Consider the following 24662-nt stretch of genomic DNA (forward strand, 5'->3'; position numbering starts at 1 on the left):
GCCTCCTCCCGAGCTACCTCCTCCCGAGCTACCTCCTCCCGAGCTACCTCCTCCCGAGCTACCTCCTCCAAGCTACCTCCTCCCGAGCTACCTCCTCCCGAGCTACCTCCTCCCGAGCTACCTCCTCCCGAGCTACCTCCTCCCGAGCTACCTCCTCCCGAGCTACCTCCTCCAAGCTACCTCCTCCCGAGCTACCTCCTCCCGAGCTACCTCCTCCCGAGCTACCTCCTCCCGAGCTACCTCCTCCCGAGCTACCTCCTCCCGAGCTACCTCCTCCAAGCTACCTCCTCCCGAGCTACCTCCTCCCGAACTACCTCCTCCCGAGCTACCTCCTCCCGAGCTACCTCCTCCAAGCTACGTCCTCTCGAGCTACCTCCTCCCGAGCTACCTCCTCCCGAGCTACCTCCTCCCGAGCCGCCTCCTCCCGAGCTACCTCCTCCCGAGCCGCCTCCTCCCGAGCTACCTCCTCCAGAGCTACCTCCTCCCGAGCTACCTCCTCCCGAGCTACCTCCTCCAAGCTACGTCCTCTCGAGCTACCTCCTCCCGAGCTACCTCCTCCCGAGCTACCTCCTCCCGAGCCGCCTCCTCCCGAGCTACCTCCTCCCGAGCTACCTCCTCCCGAGCTACCTCCTCCCGAGCTACCTCCTCCCGAGCTACCTCCTCCCGAGCCGCCTCCTCCCGAGCCACCTCCTCCCGAGCTACCTCCTCCCGAGCTACCTCCTCCCGAGCTACCTCCTCCCGAGCTACCTCCTCCCGAGCCGCCTCATCCCGAGCTACCTCCTCCAGAGCTACCTCCTCCCGAGCTACCTCCTCCCGAGCTACCTCCTCCAAGCTACGTCCTCTCGAGCTACCTCCTCCCGAGCTACCTCCTCCCGAGCTACCTCCTCCCGAGCTACCTCCTCCAAGCTACCTCCTCTCGAGCTACCTCCTCCCGAGCTACCTCCTCCCGAGCTACCTCCTCCCGAGCTACCTCCTCCCGAGCTACCTCCTCCCGAGCTACCTCCTCCCGAGCTACCTCCTCCCGAGCTACCTCCTCCCGAGCCGCCTCCTCCCGAGCTACCTCCTCCCGAGCTACCTCCTCCCGAGCTACCTCCTCCCGAGCTACCTCCTCCCGAGCTACCTCCTCCAAGCTACCTCCTCCCGAGCTACCTCCTCCCGAGCCGCCTCCTCCCGAGCTACCTCCTCCCGAGCTACCTCCTCCAAGCTACCTCCTCCAAGCTACCTCCTCCCGAGCTACCTCCTCCCGAGCTACCTCCTCACGAGCTACCTCCTCCAAGCTACCTCCTCCCGAGCTACCTCCTCCCGAGCCGCCTCCTCCCGAGCTACCTCCTCCCGAGCTACCTCCTCCCGAGCCGCCTCCTCCCGAGCTACCTCCTCCCGAGCTACCTCCTCCCGAGCTACCTCCTCCAAGCTACCTCCTCCCGAGCTACCTCCTCCCGAGCTACCTCCTCCCGAGCTACCTCCTCCCGAGCCGCCTCCTCCCGAGCTACCTCCTCCCGAGCTACCTCCTCCCGAGCTACCTCCTCCCGAGCTACCTCCTCCCGAGCTACCTCCTCCCGAGCTACCTCCTCCCGAGCTACCTCCTCCCGAGCTACCTCCTCCCGAGCTACCTCCTCCCGAGCTACCTCCTCCCGAGCCGCCTCCTCCCGAGCTACCTCCTCCCGAGCCGCCTCCTCCCGAGCTACCTCCTCCAGAGCTACCTCCTCCCGAGCTACCTCCTCCCGAGCCGCCTCCTCCCGAGCTACCTCCTCCCGAGCTACCTCCTCCCGAGCTACCTCCTCCCGAGCTACCTCCTCCCGAGCTACCTCCTCCCGAGCTACCTCCTCCCGAGCCGCCTCCTCCCGAGCTACCTCCTCCCGAGCTACCTCCTCCCGAGCTACCTCCTCCCGAGCTACCTCCTCCCGAGCTACCTCCTCCCGAGCTACCTCCTCCCGAGCCGCCTCCTCCCGAGCTACCTCCTCCCGAGCCGCCTCCTCCCGAGCTACCTCCTCCCGAGCTACCTCCTCCCGAGCTACCTCCTCCCGAGCCGCCTCCTCCCGAGCTACCTCCTCCCGAGCTACCTCCTCCCGAGCTACCTCCTCCCGAGCTACCTCCTCCCGAGCTACCTCCTCCCGAGCCGCCTCCTCCCGAGCTACCTCCTCCAGAGCTACCTCCTCCCGAGCTACCTCCTCCCGAGCTACCTCCTCCCGAGCTACCTCCTCCCGAGCCGCCTCCTCCCGAGCTACCTCCTCCAGAGCTACCTCCTCCCGAGCTACCTCCTCCCGAGCTACCTCCACCCGAGCCGCCTCCTCCCGAGCTACCTCCTCCCGAGCTACCTCCTCCCGAGCTACCTCCTCCCGAGCTACCTCCTCCCGAGCTACATCCTCCCGAGCCGCCTCCTCCCGAGCTACCTCCTCCAGAGCTACCTCCTCCCGAGCTACCTCCTCCCGAGCTACCTCCTCCCGAGCTACCTCCTCCCGAGCTACCTCCTCCCGAGCTACCTCCTCCCGAGCCGCCTCCTCCCGAGCTACCTCCTCCAGAGCTACCTCCTCCCGAGCTACCTCCTCCCGAGCTACCTCCTCCCGAGCCGCCTCCTCCCGAGCTACCTCCTCCAGAGCTACCTCCTCCCGAGCTACCTCCTCCCGAGCGACCTCCTCCCGAGCTACCTCCTCCCGAGCTACCTCCTCCCGAGCTACCTCCTCCAAGCTACCTCCTCTCGAGCTACCTCCTCCCGAGCTACCTCCTCCCGAGCTATCTCCTCCCGAGCTACCTCCTCCCGAGCTACCTCCTCCCTAGCTACCTCCTCCCGAGCTACCTCCTCCCGAGCCGCCTCCTCCCGAGCTACCTCCTCCAGAGCTACCTCCTCCCGAGCTACCTCCTCCCGAGCTACCTCCTCCCGAGCTACCTCCTCCCGAGCTACCTCCTCCCGAGCCGCCTCCTCCCGAGCTACCTCCTCCAGAGCTACCTCCTCCCGAGCTACCTCCTCCCGAGCGACCTCCTCCCGAGCTACCTCCTCCCGAGCTACCTCCTCCCGAGCTACCTCCTCCCGAGCTACCTCCTCTCGAGCTACCACCTCCCGAGCTACCTCCTCCCGAGCTACCTCCTCCCGAGCTACCTCCTCCCGAGCTGCCTCCTCCCGAGCTACCTCCTCCCGAGCTACCTCCTCCCGAGCTACCTCCTCTCGAGCTACCTCCTCCCGAGCTACCTCCTCCCGAGCTACCTCCTCCCGAGCTACCTCCTCCCGAGCCGCCTCCTCCCGAGCCGCCACCACCCGAGCTACCTCCTCCCGAGCTACCTCCACCCGAGCTACCTCCTCCCGAGCTACCTCCTTCCGAGCCGCCTCCTCCCGAGCTACCTCCTCCCGAGCTACCTCCTCCCGAGCTACCTCCTCCCGAGCCGCCTCCTCCCGAGCCGCCTCCTCCCGAGCTACCTCATCCCGAGCTACCTCCTCCCGAGCTACCTCCACCCGAGCTACCTCCTCCAGAGCTACCTCCTCCCGAGCCGCCTCCTCCCGAGCTACCTCCTCCCGAGCTACCTCCTCCAAGCTACCTCCTCCCGAGCCGCCTCCTCCCGAGCCGCCTCCTCCCGAGCTACCTCCTCCCGAGCTACCTCCTCCCGTGCTACCTCCTCCCGAGCCGCCTCCTCCCGAGCCGCCTCCTCCCGAGCTACCTCCTCCCGAGCTACCTCCTCCCGAGCCGCCTCCTCCCGAGCCGCCTCCTCCCGAGCTACCTCCTCCCGAGCTACCTCCTCTCGAGCTACCTCCTCCCGAGCTACCTCCTCCCGAGCTACCTCCTCCCGAGCTACCTCCTCCCGAGCTACCTCCTCCCGAGCTACCTCCTCCAAGCTACCTCCTCCCGAGCCGCCTCCTCCCGAGCCGCCTCCTCCCGAGCTACCTCCTCCCGAGCTACCTCCTCCCGAGCTACCTCCTCCCGAGCTACCTCCTCCCGAGCTACCTCCTCCCGAGCTACCTCCTCCAAGCTACCTCCTCCCGAGCCGCCTCCTCCCGAGCCGCCTCCTCCCGAGCCGCCTCCTCCCGAGCTACCTCCTCCCGAGCTACCTCCTCCCGAGCTACCTCCTCCCGAGCTACCTCCTCCCGAGCTACCTCCTCCCGAGCTACCTCCTCCCGAGCTACCTCCTCCAGAGCTACCTCCTCCCGAGCTACCTCCTCCAAGCTACCTCCTCCCGAGCCGCCTCCTCCCGAGCTACCTCCTCCCGAGCTACCTCCTCCCGAGCTACCTCCACCCGAGCTACCTCCTCCCGAGCTTCTCATTTCACGTTATCGCCATTCAATTGCAAACACTTTTCGTAACGCTGCATTTGTTTCATTAACCGTTCTGCATAGAAGCTCGTTGCGTGGGAGTGGAACGAACTCCTTGACCATAGGCATCATGGACTTCGAATACGCAATGCTAGGTAGCCTATAGTACAGGCGCGTAGTTAATGATTAAAATTATGGCTACCATTTCTTTTATTATTTTTTGGACGAAAATTGTGTTATTTTGGTTAATTTAATGAAACATTGGTATAAAATTACAGTAATAGTTACAATATTACGATTTTCAACTGGTTTAATTTCCAGGCGGCAAACCTCTATGCGGAGTGTTGCGAAAAGTGTTAAAATCTGAATGGCGATTATGTGAAAATGTAAAGTAGGTCTGTAGTTAACTTAAACTATGAAAAACATTTTTTTCTTATAGGTCGTATACTTTTTTTAAATGACCAAACGGAGCTTACTTTACAAGTAATCCTCGTATAGAGATTTAATTTAAATACTTTATGGTGCAGTACCTGGTTAACAGCAATTGTATTTTCTAGGTCGTCGTTTTTAATGTATTGTATATAGTGTATAAATAATTTTATTGAAGGGTAATTTCTAAAATCTTAATTTCTTATCTCCCTTGCATTTGTTGTTACAAATTCACTTGGTGTAATATCATGAAAGTATAAGTGATGATAACTATGAAGATTTGCGCACCTTTTTTTTTGGCACCCATGCTATTACACTAAGTGTATATATGTTGAAACTATTTGTGACAGAACAACAAATACAAAAGAGGTATCGAGTTAATGTGTTACAAACACAGCCCTTCAAAAAAAGGTAATGACGGAAAAAAATCAAAATGGCGTGTGAAACAATGCCTTAAAAGTTTTAAATAAGTATGCTTATGATGATGACCACAATGATGATGATGATGATGATGATGGGCTGATCGGCTGCTGGCTTGGACCCCAGCAATCACCTCGTAAGGAGAGGCGATGTCGAGATGATACACAAGGCCAGATGATACTGCAATGGTTTACCATTGCCTTCCGCAGTGTTGAAGCGGCTGGGACGACACAGCACTCAGGCCCGAACCCAGGAAGCAAATTAACTACAAGCGAAAACTGTACGACCTGGCTGGGAATCAAACCCAGGACACCTCACTCACCGTTCAGAACCTCTGTTCACTGCGGCAACATCTGGATAGACAACAGATAGAGCAGTGTATTAATATATGTAATATCTCCAATAAGACACCGTGAAAATTTACACCACAGTGAAGAAAGAGTCTTCAACTCGGAATTCTGTGGTTTTGTACACTCTGTGATCCGGCACCAATCTAGAAGCTCTCGTTCAGATTTTATTCCGGGAGTGTTCGGGCTGTTTACCTTGACCTAGGTCTCAAGCGCTTGTAGTTCGCTCAAACGTTTATCGTTAACAATACTGTCGGAGCAATGACAGACGTTTCCCAGAATGTTGCATTTCACATTTTCAAATTTGTTATTCCCCGTTAAAACAACACTGGCGTTCGTTTAATTGGCTAAATCGCTAAAATGGCATGGACCTGTCCCGAACGTGACGGATTAAAGTCCTTTCATGCAGGGATTCCAGGAAGGCGGGTGGTGTGGGGGGGGGGGGGGTTGGAAGAGCAAAATCCCTGCCACCCGGTTGAGTTTCAGGACTTTTTTTTAAATGCACGAGTTTAACATGACAATGGAATGAAAATTACGAGTCTATTGCTAATAGAATCCATCGGAACCTTAAAATTATGCAATGCGCACAGGTCAAATTTACAGTTTTGGCGTGCATAAGGTTTGCAGTTATTTATATATATATATAAATATTAATATATATATTTATTTATATATATAATGTGGGGTTTGAAAATTAGTAGGTACACAAAGTCATGGGGGGAGGGGGCCCAACTACATCATTTGCTCCTCTGATAGCCCTGCTTCAAGGTATTCATGAACGTAATATATACATGTACATAAGCACATAAACTACTATATTTACAGATATAAATGCATATATATATTTATCATAATTACAACCATGTACCCAAGTTTGCAGAATGCAGCATGACAATAAAAACATTTTAAGAGGTGCATGTATTTATACTCGGTGGATCCAAAGCGGTTGATAATTACGATTATGACCAGCGATGTACAAATAAAGACAGCCCCACACGACAACCATATCCTTAGTAGTTATCATGCCTGTTTTCTGTTAGCGTGCCTTGCTCCCGTGTAGGGATAACCCTTTCAAGTACCCTCTCGAGGGGACTGGCTCTGGGGATAGGGGTTTTCATACCCGAAGTCTTAGGTAAATGCGGACTAGAATGTGTTATATTTTTCTGCTATACCCTCGAGCTGAAGTTGTAAAGATGGCGGACTCATGTGTAGCAATGTGTACCTCGCTGGTGGGGACGGACTGCAGCTGTGTTGTGCCGGTGAAGTGGCGGGCTCATGTGTAGCAATGTGGACCCCGCTGGTGGGAACGGACTGCAGCTGTGTAGTGCCGGTGCAGTGCCGGGCTCATGTGTAGCAATGTAGACCCCGCTGGTGGGAACGGACTGCAGCTGTGTTTTGCCGGTGCAGTGGCGGGCTCATGTGTAGCAATGTGGACCTCGCTGGTGGGAACAGCCTACAGCTGTGTGGTGCCGGTGCAGTTCCGGGCTCATGTGTAGCAATGTGGACCCCGCTGGTGGGAACGGACTGCAGCTGTGTGGTGCCGGTGCAGTGCCGGGCTCATGTGTAGCAATGTGGACCCCGCTGGTGGGAACGGACTGCAGCAGTGTGTGGTGCCGGTGCAGTGGCGGGCTCATGTGTAGCAATGTGGACCCCGCTGGTGGGAACGGACTGCAGCAGTGTGTGGTGCCGGTGCAGTGGCGGGCTCATGTGTAGCAATGTGGACCCCGCTGGTGGGAACGGAATGCAGCTGTGTTGTGCCGGTGCAGTGGCGAGCTCATGTGTAGCAATGTGGACACCGCTGGTGGGAACGGACTGCAACTGTGTTGTGCCGGTGCAGTGGTTGGCTCATGTGTAGCAATGTGTACCCCGCTGGTAGGAACGGACTGCAGCTGTGTTGTGCCGGTGAAGTGGCGGGCTCATGTGTAGCAATGTAGACACCGCTGGTGGAAACGGACTGCAGCTGTGTGGTGCCGGTGCAGTGGCGGGCTCATGTGTAGCAATGTGGACACTGCTGGTGGGAACGGACTGCAGCTGTGTTGTGCCGGTGCAGTGGTGGGCTCATGTGTAGCAATGAGGACCCCGCTGGTGGGGACGGACTGCAGCAGTGTGTGGTGCCGGTGCAGTGGCGGGCTCATGTGTAGCAATGTGGACCCCGCTGGTGGGAACGGACTGCAGCAGTGTGTGGTGCCGGTGCAATGGCGGGCTCATGTGTAGCAATGTGGACCCCGCTGGTGGGAACGGACTGCAGCTGTGTTGTGCCGGTGCAGTGGCGGGCTCATGTGTAGCAATGTGGACACCGCTGGTGGGAACGGACTGCAGCTGTGTTGTGCCGGTGCAGTGGCGGGATCATGTGTAGCAATGTGGACCCCGCTGGTGGGAACGGACTGCAGCAGTGTGTGGTGCCGGTGCAGTGGCGGGCTCATGTGTAGCAATGTGGACCCCGCTGGTGGGAACGGACTGCAGCTGTGTTGTGCCGGTGCAGTGGCGGGCTCATGTGTAGCAATATGTACCCCGCTGGTGATACAGACTGCAGTTGTGTTGTGCCGGTGCAGTGCCGGGCTCATGTGTAGCAATGTGGACCCCGCTGGTGGGAACGGACAGCAGCTGTGTAGTGCCGGTGCAGTGGCGGGCTCATGTGTAACAATGAGGACCCCGCTGGTGGGAACGGACTGCAGCTGTGTTGTGCCGGTGCAGTGCCGGGCTCATATGTAGCAATATGTACCCCGTTGGTTGGAACAGACTGCAGCTGTGTTGTGCCGGTGCAGTGGCGGGCTCATGATTAGCAATGTAGACCCCGCTGGTGGGAATGGACTGCAACTGTGTTGTGCCGGAGCAGAGGCGGGCTCATGTGTAGCAATGTGGACTCCCTTGGTGGGAACGGACTGCAGCAGTGTTGTGCCGGTGCAGTGGCTGGCTCATGTGTAGCAATGTGGACCCCGCTGGTGGGAACGGACTGCAGCAGTGTTGTGCCGGTGCAGTGGCGGGCTCATATGTAGCAATATGTACCCCGCTGGTGGGAAAGGACTGCAGCTGTGTGGTGTCGGTGCAGTGGCGGGCTCATGTGTAGCAATGAGGACCCCGCTGGTGGGAACGGACTGCAGCTGTGTGGTGCCGGTGCAGTGGCGGGCTCATGTGTAGCAATGAGGACCCCGCTGGTGGGAACGGACTGTAGCTGTGTTGTGCCGATGTAGTGGCTGGCTCATGTGTAGCAATGTGGACCCCACTGGTGGGAACGGACTGCAGCAGTGTTGTGCCGGTGCAGTGGTGGGCTCATGTGTAGCAATGTGGACCCCGCTGGTGGGAACGGACTGCAGCTGTGTTGTGCCGGTGCAGTGGCGGGCTCATGTGTAGCAATGTGGACCCCGCTGGTGGGAACGGACTGCAGCAGTGTGTGGTGCCGGTGCAGTGGCGGGCTCATGTGTAGCAATGTGGACCCCGCTGGTGGGAACGGACTGCAGCTGTGTTGTGCCGGTGCAGTGGCGGGCTCATGTGTAGCTATGTGGACCCCGCTGGTGGGAACGGACTGCAGCTGTGTGGTGCCGGTGCAGTGGCGAGCTCATGTGTAGCAATGTGAACACCGCTGGTGGGAACGGACTGCAGCAGTGTGTTGTGCCGGTGCAGTGGATGGCTCATGTGCAGCAATGTGGACCCCGCTGGTGGGAACGGACTGCAGCTGTGTAGTGCCGGTGCAGTGCCGGGCTCATGTGTAGCAATGTGGACCTCGCTGGTGGGAACGGACTGCAGCTTTGTTGTGCCGGTGCAGTGGCTGGCTCATGTGTAGCAATGTGGACCCTGCTGGTGGGAACGGACTGCAGCAGTGTTGTGCCGGTGCAGATGCGGGATCATGTGTAGCAATGTGGACACCGCTGGTGGGAACGGACTGCAGCTGTGTTGTGCCGGTGCAGTGGCTGGCTCATGTGTAGCAATGTGGACCCCGCTGGTGGGAACGGACTGCAGCTGTGTGGTGCCGGTGCAGTGGCGGGCTCATGTGTAGCAATGTGGACCCCGCTGGTGGGAACGGACTGCAGCTGTGTTGTGCCGGTGCAGTGGCGGGCTCATGTGTAGCAATGTGGACCCCGCTGGTGGGAACGGATTGCAGCAGTGTGTGGTGCTGGTGCAGTGTAGGGCTCATGTGCAGCAATGTGGACCCCGCTGGTGGGAACGGACTGCAGCTGTGTTGTGCCGGTGCAGTGGCGGGCTCATGTGTAGCAATGTGGACCCCGCTGGTGGGAACGGATTGCAGCAGTGTGTGGTGCCGGTGCAGTGTAGGGCTCATGTGTAGCAATGTGGACCCCGCTGGTGGGAACGGACTGCAGCTGTGTTGTGCCGGTGCAGTGGCGGGCTCATGTGTAGCAATGTGGACCCCGCTGGTGGGAACGGACTGCAGCTGTGTTGTGCCGGTGCAGTGGCGGGCTCATGTGTAGCAATGTGGACCCCGCTGGTGGGAACGTATTGCAGCAGTGTGTGGTGCCGGTGCAGTGGCGGGCTCATGTGTAGCAATGAGCGGGGACGGACTGCAGCTGTGTGGTGCCGGTGCAGTGGCGGGCTCATGTGTAGAAATGAGCGGGAACGGACTGCAGCTGTGTGGTGCCGGTGCAGTGGCAGGCTCATGTGTAGCAATGTGGACCCCGCTGGTGGGAACGGACTGCAGCTGTGTTGTGCCGGTGCAGTGGCGGGCTCATGTGTAGCAATGTGGACCCCGCTGGTGGGAACGTATTGCAGCAGTGTGTGGTGCCGGTGCAGTGGCGGGCTCATGTGTAGCAATGAGCGGGGACGGACTGCAGCTGTGTGGTGCCGGTGCAGTGGCGGGCTCATGTGTAGCAATGAGCGGGAACGGACTGCAGCTGTGTGGTGCCGGTGCAGTGGCGGACGCGAGGCGGCCGGTCCCATGACCGACTGCAGCTGGAGTTCCGGGCTGCGCGCTGGACGCTGGTTGTGCCCGGCGTGGCCGCAATGCGCGAGGTGGGGCTGGCCCTCTGGGAGATCCTCCAGGAGCTCGACTCCAGCTTTCTGGAGGAGCACGCCCTGCTGCAGCGAGGAGGCCAGCCAGGTGAGTGCCTGGCGTCCTTCATTTACTTTCAATATGTTTTTATTTTACATTTTTTATTATAATGAACTAAAATAATTTTTTTTCTTAAAAAAAGCAATACATAGGGGCATGCATTTTTCGCGTTTAGATGCCGAGGCTAGCTGAAAATTAAAACACTGTAGCTCTCAGGATTGGGTGAGTTTCTTTCAGGTCAGTATCGATTGTTACAACAGTAATCACAGTGAGTCAGTGCGGAAGCAAACGCGTCCCGAGTGGCTCGTGTCAAATAAGGCAACGACTTCCCTCGCAGACGGCCGCCAATCACAAGGGCAGAATCCGCTGGTGCAGTTATAACTTGTTGCAGTCTAATAGGCGTTCCGATTTATTCGCGAAAATTGCCTGCCCCTAGCAATACAGAATAATATATAAATTAAAAAATACTTTGCTAAAAAGTAGTGGGAGCCATATTAGTTTTAGGTAGTTACATTATAAAATCTTAGATGTATCAAAAACTCTGTATTATGATCTGTATTATGAATTTTGATATTTGAAGTAGATATTTTATTGGTATCAATGTCATATAAATGATCTTTCAAAAGACAGAGATATATATATATATATTTATATGGAAATATTTTATCATTACTATTTGTGGTTCTATGGGGTGGATGGGGGTGTCACCCCTCCTTTCCATATCCTCCTTACACAAAAAAAAATGGAGAGAGATTAATAAACTATGTACTCTAGTTCTAGAATGGTTTTTGAAGTTGATTCAATTTTTTTATGAAAAATATTTATATAATTTAAATAAATTATACATTTTAGTGCTACTGTAATGTATGTAATTGTTTTTACTTTAATACTGTTTAAAATCTGATGACACCATAGTTATGATATTGACTTTTAAAGACTTAGAAATGTGTTGCAATAGGTTTTTAAGGGGCTATTATTTTTCTTAATTTCGGACACCCTATTTAACTTGGCGGTATTCCATTCTTCCGGTAGCCTGTGATACCTTTTATCACGATGCATGATAATGTTAGTAAGTGTTAATACACTCATATTCTAGCATGTACTTCATAATGCAGTATTTGAATCAATGAGTTAGCTCTCTGTTCGACATTTTATTTGTTTTATAAAATTTTCTCTGTTCTTTTAAATCTGATGTTGAAGGATATAATTGCAAACTGTCCTAACTTTCAGCATTCGGTAAAATATATGACAAAGCAATGCCACGTTTGATTTTATGTTTGTTGGCTATAACTTTATACCTTTATCCTATCAATGACAGACCAGTAATGCTAAATATGACAGAACAAACATTCACAAATTGAATAGTTTTACAATAAAGGAAAAAAAATTAAAACATAAGGTCACTAAGGCATCAATCTATATTTCAAACTGAATTTCAAGGACATTAAGATGATATGAAAGGTAGCATCGTACATGAATGACGAGAATATAAAAAACACGAGTAGAATCTGAACGATTTGACATAATTTGATGGGGTTGGTTTTCTCAGCTAGATATTTTCACTACGAAGACCTGAATGTATAGAACTATTCAATATAAAGTATAGTTAAAAAATAAAGGAGGGTTTTCATAAAATTAGGGCCTTGAAAAAAACTAATATGAAAATGTTTTGGCTAAAAAATTATTAAAATCACACAATAAAAGCCTCTAAAACCAAATCCTAGAAACTAAATATATTTAAATTGACTCATTTACAACTGCAAAATATATATTTTTTAAATTAGTTAAAATTAGTTTAAATTTAAAAAATATTTCATTTCTAAGATGTGTTTATTATAAATGCTTTTCTTACGGGATTTTAATAATTTTACAGACAGTTTTTTATTCTTCTTTTTTTTTTGTTTTCAAGCCCTTAGTTATGATAAACAGTTTGCAATTTTTTTAACTGTACACTGTATTGATTATTTCAGTACATTTAGGTGTATGTAATAAAAATATCTAGCTGTCAAAACCAACCCCATAAAATTCTGTCAAGTCTTTCAGATTTTATTATTTTTTTATATATTCTTGTTATTTATGTACGATATGACCTTTTCTATCCTCTTAACAAAGCCTTTCAAAGAGTAATAAAAAAAATTAGGGTTGAAACTGAGTGGGTCGGGCCTAAGCAGGGGTGTACGCAGATGGAGTGCGATACATTCCCACCCCTCAACATCCTAAAACATACCTATGTCATGCCCACCAACAAAAGTGAAATATTTGAAAGCAAACAGCAGGCAAAGATGTTTCCCCCTCTCCCCTCTCCCCCAACCCTCATGAAATGAAACACTTCTATACGCTCCCGAGCCTAACACCTTTAAAAAACATCCAAGTATGTTGTACCAGTAATGGGTTTGAGAGGGGTGGCTATAAAAGTGAAGTTCCAAAATTAATTATATATAAAAAAAAATTTCTAAGGAGGAAAAAAATTCAAAACTAAGTTAACTGAGCCCAATATAGCCTGGTTATAAGTATGGTCCACCAGCCACCATTTTGTTAGAAACACTCGCATCCTCTTAGTACCTTAAGTAAGCACGTAAGTCATCCAAAGATGTGTTAGTTGCCCGAGTTACATGTGGGTCATATTGGGTGTAGATATTAAGGCTCAGCTTCACACACCATGTCACTAATTTAAATTTCTTGTCATTACTATTATTTAAGGTGATTTCCTCTAAATTAACTCTGACAACTCTCTTGCACATGTTGTGAGGTCACAAATGTTCTCATCAGTACCTAATGCTTTTTTTTTCAAGTGATCATAGCTATAAACAATTGTGTAACTTTTCACCGCTATTATATAATATTTAGGAAATATCTGTTGAGTAAAGTTGAAACATTAACATACAATGCAAGAGAGATCCATCGAGATAAATTGACAGGAATGGACTTTAAAACAATACAAATGACAAGGAAATGAAAACAATCAAGCCTTAAGGTGAAAAAAAAAAGGTGTACACCCAATCATGGTCGTCTCTGGCCGGGGGGGTGGGGGGGACAGACATTTCAAGTACATCCGGTAGTTTTATTCATACTATTATTCATATTTATAAAATACGTGTATTTGTAGTGAATGATATATGGTAGCAGATCGGGTGTCAAATAAAAGATTACAATATACAAAGCATTTTTTTTTTAATGAACAGACTTTTTATACTTGATTCGACGGAGGTACTAGCATTTAAATAAATAAATATTTTTTTTTTATGTCCCCAGAAAAACTTTATGTGTCAGAGACGTCCGTGCACCCCATTAAGTATTCTGTTCTGTTTGTTTAGATATAGTGATGACATGTAAATGTGCTGGTGATGTTTGACATCCCCCCCTCCCCCCGCCAGCACTGCAGGCGGGGGGAGGGGAGGGGGGCGGAGCTGCGCGGAGGTGGCTGGGAGCGCGCCGACACGGGTGTTCCAGAGCTCGTGAAGCGGTCGGTGCTGCCCCTGCAGGTCGCGCACTCTGACGAGCTCGAGGCCTTGCACAAGCTGCTGCACTTCCCCGAGGAGGTGGCGCTCAGGCTCGCCGACGCCGAGTGCCGCCTGTTCTACCAGGTGCCGCCCATCGACTACCTGCGCCAGGTCACCTTGGACCTGGGCGGCGGCGACGGGGAGGCGGCGGGGGCGCGGGGCGGCGAGGCCCCGCTGGGCCGGCCCTCCGTCCGGAGCCTCGTCAAGCGCTTCAAGGAGGTGCGTCGCTCCCGTCCACACGCGCACACACACATCACTTGATGTAAGCTGTCGGACATACGCCATTGCTAAGCACATGTATGTCTGTAGAAGAAAACTACAAAAAATACCCAAAAGACAAAAAAACACAAATTAAGCAAACAAAATTGCTGTTGTCAACAGGATGTAAACACCGCATAATATTCCATAACAGGAATATGGTCAACAAACAAAAAAAACAAAGAAAAATTGACTAATAGAACGAAAAAAAAACACCACAAATGATGACAGCACAAAAAATATTGAACCCAAAAAAATTCAGCTCAACAGTTGAAACGAGACAAAAACACCACAAAACGAAAAGACGAAACAAACACAATAGTTTTCCAAAACAAAAACAAGCTCTTCGCCGATGTCGCCCTTCCCTTCACTCGCGGAACTCTTCCGAACTCGCGGAACCCCAGCGGAGGCCGGCGTCGTCGCTTATATACCCGCGGGCATCCTTCTCGAAGGGGCGAAAGCGGCCGTGAAGTCGGCGCGTCATTTCCCGGCCGAACCCGACGCCCGAAACACCCAGAACAACGATGCTTATTCACGCCACTCCTCGCGGCGGCCTCGGGAAAACCCGCAGGATTCCCAGGCCGCTAAAGGTGACAATTGCCTGAGGCGTGATGGTGCGCGGGGAGCGGAGTACCCTTGTAATCCGGCCAGGCACGCGTGACATGCCTTACGTCGATGGACGGCGGGTGACGTCAGTGGCCGCGCGGGGCTGCCAGCCCGCTCCGAACCTGGCGCGCGTCGCGATTTTGTCTGCGTTTGTAACTATATTAAGGAGGTGTATGAACCCTGCCTGCCTATAACTACACTTGAACTGGCAGGGTACACGTTGGTCGAAGGGACTGCCGAGAGTGGTGAGAGGAGTTCTCGGTGGCCCGTGTGCCCGTGTGATGTTTTAGTTTTATATTAGACTTAGTTTAGTTCGGCAGTCAGACATCTGTAACAACTGAATTATACTAAGCTAGACAAAGGTCCTAAACAACAATTCAAAAATAAAGTTTCTTATTGTCAAAATTATGTATAAAGTCAAGCTGATGTCCAATTTTTCATCCTTCCATTAAATTCAATGTATTTCAATTGTAACCCTAAAGAACAATATTGATAAAGGAACATATAGAATGTTAGTGCTTTATAAAACATTTTTAAAATCTAAAATCATAAAAGATTGATTACCTTAGCACAGATAAAAATTACTAATATATTTTGATTTATACATTGATTTATATGCTTATTTTTTTTTCAGATGCTAGTCATTGTAATGTTTAAAACCATTTATTATCAAATAACGTTACTCTTAGTTCAATTATCTGTTACAAATCACAGTTTTACTAAATTCGAGGATGTTATTTCAATAATCCCTTAAATAAAACAATTATATTTTATAAATAATTATATTTTGTTTGTTTTTCCTTGATTCAAAATTAAATACGCATACAGCAAAATTTGTCAAATCATTGTTTCCACATTGTTTACAACATATTTTGTAAATTTCCTGAAGAGGAAAGGATATCTACAAGCTTGGGTATTTTTGCGTGATGAACATTGGTGTACTTGTGATTCTAGCTAGAGTGATGTGCTGCTATTTCTCCTGCCCTCTGAGTGAACCCACTGGTTACGCTGTGCAGGTTAGTTCGTGGGTCACCCACCTGATCATCTCGCAACCGACGCACGAGGATCGCAAAGCCGTGCTGTCGTGCATTCTGCGGGTCGCCCTGTCGTGCTGGAACATCGGCAACTTCAACGGTGCCATGGAGATAGTTGCCGGGCTGAAGTGAGTCACAGCTAACAAATTCCTACGGATTAAGTTTCTGCTCGCATGTTGCATGGTCGTAAATGGACGACTGATGAGAAATTACCCGCACGGATCTCAAAAAGTTCAAGCAGAAATGTCAAATACTACAGGTTTAATAATTTTCCAAGTGAAGAAAAAAATAACTTTGGGCATAGCATTTTGTTGACAATAAATTTCAAAAAGGTTTTTTATGATTTTGCCGTAATTGTCTGAATTTGGCTTATGGTCTTTGATAAATTTAAGTTGAAATCTAGAAGATGACAACTAAAAAGTCACATCTTCAACTATGACACAACTTCAATCCGCAAGGCAAGTAAGTACTGACCACGCACTGATGTTTGCATGATACGTGAGAGTGTCGGGCATGTGTGGCCTCGAACGGAAGGTACGTTTGGGGGGAGGTGCCGACGAGGAACATCTGCGACGAAGAAACAGGGGAGCAGGGGCAGGGGTTTCTTTCGGCCTCCAGCCGACATGGAATGTTGTAGGCCGGCGGAAACTACTTGCCTCTGAGCCACTAAGCAACTTGGGAGAGCTCCGGGGCCGGGCAGACGTGTGGAAGGTGAGACGAGCGGTGAGACCGTGTGCTGAAGAAGCTGAAGTCGTCCTAGAACTCCTTCACGGATAGGGGGGTAAACTCTCAAGCCTCTCACGCTGGAGCTACCGTGTCTGAGTATCTCCTGGTGGAGGTCAAACAAATACATAGATGCCATTACGGCTGATCGTCCCAGAGAAAGAGACCTGCTCAGCTTCGACTAAGAGAATCTCTTTATAACATTCGATTTGACTTCCCCAGGAAATTTGATATTAGTTTTTTTTAAGCTTCGGTTCTAATGAAAAACTTCGCGTTCTGATGAGAAGCTTTGCGTTTTTTTGCAAAGAATTAAAACACTGGAAGCCTAAAAGTTGTTCATTAAAAATTTTTTTTTTTTTTGTTTTATATGTGTTGCTTGAACAAAATAGGTTACTTAAAAAAAATCAAAAGGTGGTACTCCAGCTGTTTTTATGAAAGTGCAGTATTAATATTATGCATGGTTATTTTATAATTTATATTTAATGGTTTTATATATATGGCCCAGACAGTTAATCAGTTCAAACATCAACAAACTTTAAACCACTAATTTTTTACTTCAATCCTGTGTTTTATACAATAAGTGTGATACAGCTTGCCCAAGAAAAATATTCGCAATTTGCTCCAACTTCCCGAATATTATAAGCATTCAATTTGAAATTTGCTTTGCATTAAAAAAAAATCTAGTGTTCGCACAGGCCTACACATTTAGTTAGGTGAGCGAGTGAGTGGCTACACTGACGAAGCCAAAGTGTCATGTGGTTCCACTCTTCTGGTAGGTTAAATCAACGTTGTGAATTGTAGCCCAATTGTTTTAATCCATGTCTATTTATTCACACAAGTATTTTTCAATATCTTTCATAATTATTCCTTAAAATTTAATTAAGGTAATTAGTTTTAAAGTCTGAAACCAAATAGGATTATTAAACCAATTACGCTGCAATTTGTATACGTCGCTGGAGTCTGTCTCGACATTTACTCACTCTCTTGTTGGTCCTTGTCTGCGCACCACTGTCCCCAAACACTCTTCCACTGTTACCAAAGCCTCCCTAGTAACCAAACATTCTTCTCTTCGCCTCAGGATTGCAGCAGTCGCCAGTTTCACACTTGGCCATCGCTAAGCCCAAACTCTCTGAATTTGCCGCTGTCTCCGCCACGCACGCGAGAGAGAACACCTGATCACTAGGGACCGGAAAAATTCGCGGGTTCAATGACCTGTAGGATGAACTCCATAGTTCTGTGTACACTCGGTCAAATGTCACCCAACTCATCGGCTGCTGTGTCTTGTGAGACGTCCCAACGTAGCAGCCTGAGATTCGATACATAGCTTTGGTCGGGTGTTTCTCATCGGCCCAGTCATCATCCGGGTGAGATGTGAGTTGATAGCAGAGGCAGCACTGAGGTATAACTATTTGTATTTTAGCCTATCGCGGAATGAATTCGCGAATTTTTCCTGTCTCTGCTGATCACTCGGCCAACGTCCGGGCACCGAGTGGACTGGGGGGGCTGACTACGAGCGTCCTTGCAGGTCGAACAAGCTGAAGCCGTTCTGGCTGTCTATCACGGAGAAGGAGAGCCTGCCCGTGCTGGACTTCCTGTCTGCGGCGCTGCTCTCGGCCGAGTACGAGCGGGCGCTGTGCCGCGCGCTGGCCATGCCCGAGTGCCGCGTGGTGCCCTTCTTCGGGGCCTTCCTGCACGAGCTGCGCGAGGTCGTGTCTGCGTCGCCGAGCCTGGTGGTGGTGGCCGCGCCGGGGGAGCACGCTCGCCTGGAGGTGAGGCCCCGAGTCCCTCGTCGCCGCTCCGTGGGGCCACTCCGCTCCGCTCCAATCCACTACACTCCAATCCACTACAATCCACTCCACTCCAATCCACTACACTCCAATCCACTCCTCTCCAATCCACTACACTCCAATCCACTCCAATCCACTCCTCTCCAATCCACTACACTCCAATCCACTCCTCTCCAATCCACTACACTCCAATCCACTACACTCCAATCCACTACAATCCACTACACTCCAATCCACTCCAATCCACTCCACTCCGCACGTCCGCAGTGGCGTGGCAGGCGGGCGGCAGCCAGGGGCGCCGGCGCAGGGAAGGAGGGGCGGTAGAAAAAGTAGAAAAAGGTCAAAAAGCGTCAAAAAAAACTTATTCATAATGAAATAAGTTCACTTGAATACTTAGAACGAATTCCAATGATTAACTGCATGATTTAAACGAAATAAATCATTGGAAAGGACTCAAATGTGTGGAAATGATACCTACTTGAACATTTCAATGTGATTTAACCAAAATAATCATAAACGATAACAATGAAAACTAAATAAATCCAACGATGGTTTCGCGGTTACTGGAAACCCTCCCCCTCACCCCTTCTCTCTTTCAATCCAGTAGGGGCCGCCATTTTCAAGTCCGGCCAGGGGCGCCGGTCACCTTAGCTACGCCACTGCATATCCGTATCAGACTGTGCCCGCCTTGTACCAGACAACCGCTCAATGTTCGCTAACAGAGATTCAAACTGTCAGATTTTTTTATTATGTATGTACAGCAGAATTATTTCATTTTAATTAAGAAACAAGTGTCGTAAACAGAAATTTTTTTAAAGCATATCAGTTTGTAAGATCATAAATTTCAGCTAAACCAATACGAAGGAATTCAATAAATATTTAATAATTTTTTTTTATTAAAGAACTAAATTCCTCTTTCAATTATTTTTTTACGTCATTTTTTTTTTATTCACTAGACCATGACAGAGTTTTAACTATAATTATATTAAATGCAGCAGATCATATTTTTGTAATTGAATAAAAAGTTTAAAAAATTATAAAATATGTTCTGTAATATGTAATACATTTTTGCATATTTGACGAATTTTAATGTACAAAAAATCTGAATTTAAGGCAACATTGAATATTAGACCTCCTCCAATATAATACTAAGCTCCTAAATAAGACCTTAATTCGATACAATATGATATATAATGAATTACATCCTTTAAAACAAAACAAATTTTAGTTAAAACAACTAACACAAATATCAGTTGATTTTAAATACATAACACTTAAATATCATACTTAATTTATCAAACTTAGTTTTCTGTGCAATGCAAGAGGATAGTGATTACAATATTTATTTTTTTTTGTTTCAGATAGTTTTGTAATCAGTACAATAATAAATTTGAGATTAATGTAGATATCTTTTAAATATGTTTTATGATTCCATTAATAAAGCATCCATTAACTAAAACTCTGTTCATCTACTTGAAACTGACAGAATTCTGAAATGTATGCACCATAAATGTACAATGTAACCATTTTTAAAAAATGCATTTACGAAAAATTCATATTAACCTTTTGTAGATTTTGTAAATAGAGACTTGCGTGGTACTTGTGCTGCTATTATTATTTAACTTATAAATTCTCTTTTCAGAGCAGTAATGAAATAAAATAGGCAGTGCAAAATAATAAGTAAATCACATCAGGATAATCAAAGTCACTTTATATGGCACCAGGCACTCTTTAAATCTTCTACATCATTTATTTTTATATATTAAATAATTAATTGATGTGAATCCGTTAAGTTTTTTCCATTGAATTTTTTTCTGTTAAAAAAATTGTAATATATGTAATTTTTGTGTATTCTGGCATATTATTATGTTATGCTCAGCTTAAACTGTAGATTATGTGCATGTGCACACTCAGTTATGACGAGGCCCGAGGGTTCGGGATGGTGCAAGGTGTGTGTAACTATAGTGGTAATGTGTAGTTGCATGAAGTAGGCTACAGTAATTCTTTTGGATTTTTTTTTTTTATTCAGAGTAGAAAACAGTGTTTCTGAACAGGAGAGCTGTGTAGATGAGACTATAATTATACTCGTGCATCTATGCATGATATAATAATAAATATTTTTATATTTTTAGTAGGAACTCAATTTCATAATTTGTGTTACTCTGGAAAATGACACGCATGATTGTATTTGTCATATTCTGTTGTATTGTAACTGAAATATGGCAGCATGCCATGTTAAATCATGTTGTTTTTCAATTAAGAGCCAACTTTTTCAGTAATCCAGTTTTACTCATGAATTATAGTTTAAGATAGTGAATTTTGGAATTTAAAATTAAGTTTTAAAGGCTTTAGTTACAATTATTACTTAACTGAGTTTATTTGGATGCATGTCTGATTGTGTATTAAGTATTTTATTTAAATGCTGATAAAATTTAAGATTACTTTACAGTAAAGTACAGTGTTCCTTGACTTCATGTCAATGATAATTTATCCTACCTAAAAACAAGTAGGATAACAAGGAACTATTGTTGCATTTTGAGGTGCAGAAATGAGACAAGTAAATATAAGGATGCTGCATTAAAGAGTATATGTAAACAAATGTTACATTTATAAACTGTATCTCAAATATTGGGTCTTGTATGGAATTTGACCTGATATATGGAAACATAATTTAAGATAAAAATACACATCAAAACAGTTATTTATTTTTTTCATTTTACAGTAATTTCATATCTATATATGACAGAAGTATTGTTAACACTAACACAAAAAATGTGACAAAATTTCATACCTTCAGCAGATTTCATTGTAAAATGCCAGTTGTTTGCATGAAAAAGACATTGCCACAATTTTGTCACAAAACGTCCAGGACTGGATGGGAAAGGCACAAACTGAAAAAGAACACAGTATCAATAGTTACACAACATAATCATAACAATAATTAGTAAGTCTTTGGGTGAATATTTTGCAGAACTCATGACTATATTGGCTAGGGCTGTTCCGAAACCTCCTTTTTCCGATACCAATTCCCAATGCCCCGACACTACTATCGATACCCCGATACTACCACCGATATTTTATAATACAATCAACTTTAAAATTACCGACCACACTATATTAATAAATAATTGAAACCTAATTTTTATAAATATGTTTGAGATTGTAATAACTTTTTATAAATATAAATTAAAAGAAAGTTTATTGAAAATCGTAGATCATTTATTTACTAGGTAAACATCTTGAATTGCCTTTAAAAAAGTATTTAAAATAATTAAATAAAGATAAAAATATTATCAAAACTATGACACACCAATATAACAAATATTTTTTTTAAAAAAATTGATGTTCTGATACCTCCGATGCTTGTGCCAATACCTTATTAACAACCGAAAGCTGAAGATCGGCCCGTATCGGGTACCGTAATAACCCTAATACTGGAATGAGTGATGATTAGAGACCTGCAAAATTCACGGGTTCAATGACCTCCAGGATAGACTCTACTACACTCTACACACTCGGGCAAATGCCACCTGTTCATTGGCTGCTGACTTGTGAGTCGTCTCGACCGAGTGTCTGTGACTCGAACACTTCTTTGAGCGAAGGTCTCTAATTGGCCCTCATTATACTCCAGATTAACAGTGAACCAATTGCAGAAGCAGCGCTAAGGTATAATTATTTGAATTATAGCATATCACGAAATCAATTCACGAATTTTGCAGGTCTCTAGTGATGATACATAATATGCATTAAGTAAGTAGTGACTAGAAGAGCTGACGAACCAAGGACACTCGGTGCGATAGGCACGCCCGCCCCTGTGTGCTTGCAGTTTATCTCCGATTACAACGGCGAGGACCACTACTTCACCCGGATAGGTCCCGGCGGCCTCCTCAACATGGACAAGATATACCGCACCCAGGCCGTGATGGACCGCATCGCGTCCTTCCACCAGCACTACCACTCCCGCAGCCGCGACGCCGACGAGCTGCTCCTGCGGGAGCTCAGGTAGCTGCCCCGGCCCCGATCCAGGTTCCCTTTCATCGCAGCTGAACATCGAGTTGTTCATGAGAACCAGCCATCTTTCTAATTTAATCTAAACATGCATTGAAACTATTTTTTTTTTTTTCATGTTTCACAGTTGTCCGAGAAAAATTTATGTAAAATACAGTAAAAATGAAAAAGAGATAAATATGCATGGAACCATAACAGAGTGGTGTAAAACGCAAAAAAAAAAAAATAATAAACCTGGCAATGCATTTTTTAAAACCAGTGTAAATTTAGTTTCATAACTGTTTTGTTTATTCAACTGACTATATATATATATATATATATATATATATATATATATATATATATATATATATATATATATATATATATATATATATATATATATATATATATATATATATATATATATATATATATATATATATATAAACATAGTATTTTCAATCATTTTTTATCATTATTGCAGGTTACTTGTGACGTATCGACAGCATATGTTTGAGGGGAAAAAAAATCAAAATTTCTCAATCAATTATCTTAGCTTCATACAAGTTATTATTTTTATATAAGTGATTGGTAAATGAATTGCAATAGTTAATAGGTAACAATTAATTTAAGAAATTATTTTTTATTTTAATGTTGAATTGAATATCAAATTATTCCTGTGTATAGAATGTTTACGAAAACTCACAGACCCTAGTCGAAAGCCAGTAAAATGGGGCCGCATCCCAGGAGTCGCCTTACAGATCTGTAAATGGAGGCACGGAGGTCACTCCACCCCCACCGAGGCAATCTGGGTTTGATTCCCAGCAGGAGTCGCAACATAACACTTTGCAGGTGGCCATGCATTCCTCCCAGTTCCACACTCTCAACCCATCACCCCCTCGTCGAGCGCCAGTTCATTGGCTGTCTGTTGCCGCGGGACAGCATCCACACGTCCAGCATCGAGCGGTCGTACCTGATGGACGAGTCGGAGGACCACGACTACGACCTGGACCTGGACACGTACCGGCCCGTGCAGCCGCTCAGCAACGACCACGGCGTGAGCTTCTTCCCCATCTCCTCCCCGCACAGCGACATCGACCACCACGTCCTGCAGGTGAGCGGCTCGACCAACACTCGCCGTCAGTCGGCCACGTTTCACCGGGTCCTGCCCTGCTACTTCATCTCCATCGCTGTCAGTCTGAGCGAGCCACTCATTTCATATTTACAAATAGACCACCGGCGTAGCTAAGGTGACTGGCGCACCTGGCCAGACTTGAAAATGGCAGCCCCTTCTGGATTAAAAGAGAGGGGGAGGGGGGAGGGTTCAGTAACCGTGAAACCGTCGTGGCGGCAAAAACCCCCCACCCCTCCTTCCCTGCGCCGGCCACCCCTGCCACCCGCCTGCTATGCCACTGAAAGAGACCATTCATTGCATTTAGAAGTGCAGGGTTCGTAAAAAACATGGCTCTAATTTGAATGCGAAGTAGGGTGCATAACCGTTTACCCAACGTACGCTGTGGCTGTGTGAACATGAACGAAAGGATATCGATTTTTTTTTTACAGCCAAGGAAATTTTTGTTAAACTTCACGGAATGAAAATAGTAACACCAGCTGGAAAAAAAAAATGTTGGCATCTGGACACATACAAAGTTTTGCTCTAAACTACATATGTCATATTATTCCCCCAAAACTAAACATAAAATCTGTCTTGGAACTTACAGGAATATATTTCATAACGTACATGTATTGATATCTTTTGACATACATACGTGCATTAAGTACAAAGACTTAAAATTAATAGCTCATGATTCTGATTCAAATTTATTTAGTCTGCTTTGGAGTAGAGTAAGAATTTAAACATTACCAGTAAATATTTCTGTCCTATCTGTTTCAGACACAAGATGCACAGATGTTACTAACATTCAAGTGACCAAATTATTTTGTGTCTTAAAACAATCTTTAGAAATTTATTTTTTTTTTTAAATTTTATGAAACACAATTATTAAATCATTAAATTCTAATGTTGTTTCTAATGATTTTAAAATGGTTTGGTTACAAAATATGGATCTATTAAAATATATTTCTTTAAGGCTAAGATCCTTAGTTTTGCAGCCTCCAAGAAAATTATTTCTCCCATGAATATCGTAGTAGATAAAAAATACATACTAGACAGAATTGTAAATAAAACTTTGAATTTTGTAAATATGACGATAATTTTTTTTTCAAAAAATGCTTTCTTATTTAATTTTAATTTTGAAATTTTCAAAACTAAATATTAGGTATATATTTTAACGGTACACGGCTGTTACTTTGCACACAACTTAAAGGA

The 24662-nt window shown here is 47.0% G+C and overlaps 1 protein-coding gene across 1 annotated transcript in view; it reads left to right on the top strand.

Annotated features, from left to right (window-relative positions):
- Positions 1–24662, top strand: part of LOC134532297 (1-phosphatidylinositol 4,5-bisphosphate phosphodiesterase epsilon-1-like) — a 191924-nt gene that overhangs the window by 116152 nt on the left and 51110 nt on the right. Inside the window, 6 exon segments of the mRNA XM_063368719.1 lie at positions 10297–10483; positions 13886–14154; positions 15816–15961; positions 18082–18325; positions 22170–22345; positions 23276–23447. Coding sequence (XP_063224789.1) covers positions 10297–10483; positions 13886–14154; positions 15816–15961; positions 18082–18325; positions 22170–22345; positions 23276–23447 — 1194 coding nt within the window.

The sequence above is a fragment of the Bacillus rossius genome, chromosome 1 (assembly GCF_032445375.1).
Source record: "Bacillus rossius redtenbacheri isolate Brsri chromosome 1, Brsri_v3, whole genome shotgun sequence".
In the NCBI taxonomy this organism is placed as follows: Eukaryota; Metazoa; Arthropoda; class Insecta; order Phasmatodea; family Bacillidae; genus Bacillus; species Bacillus rossius.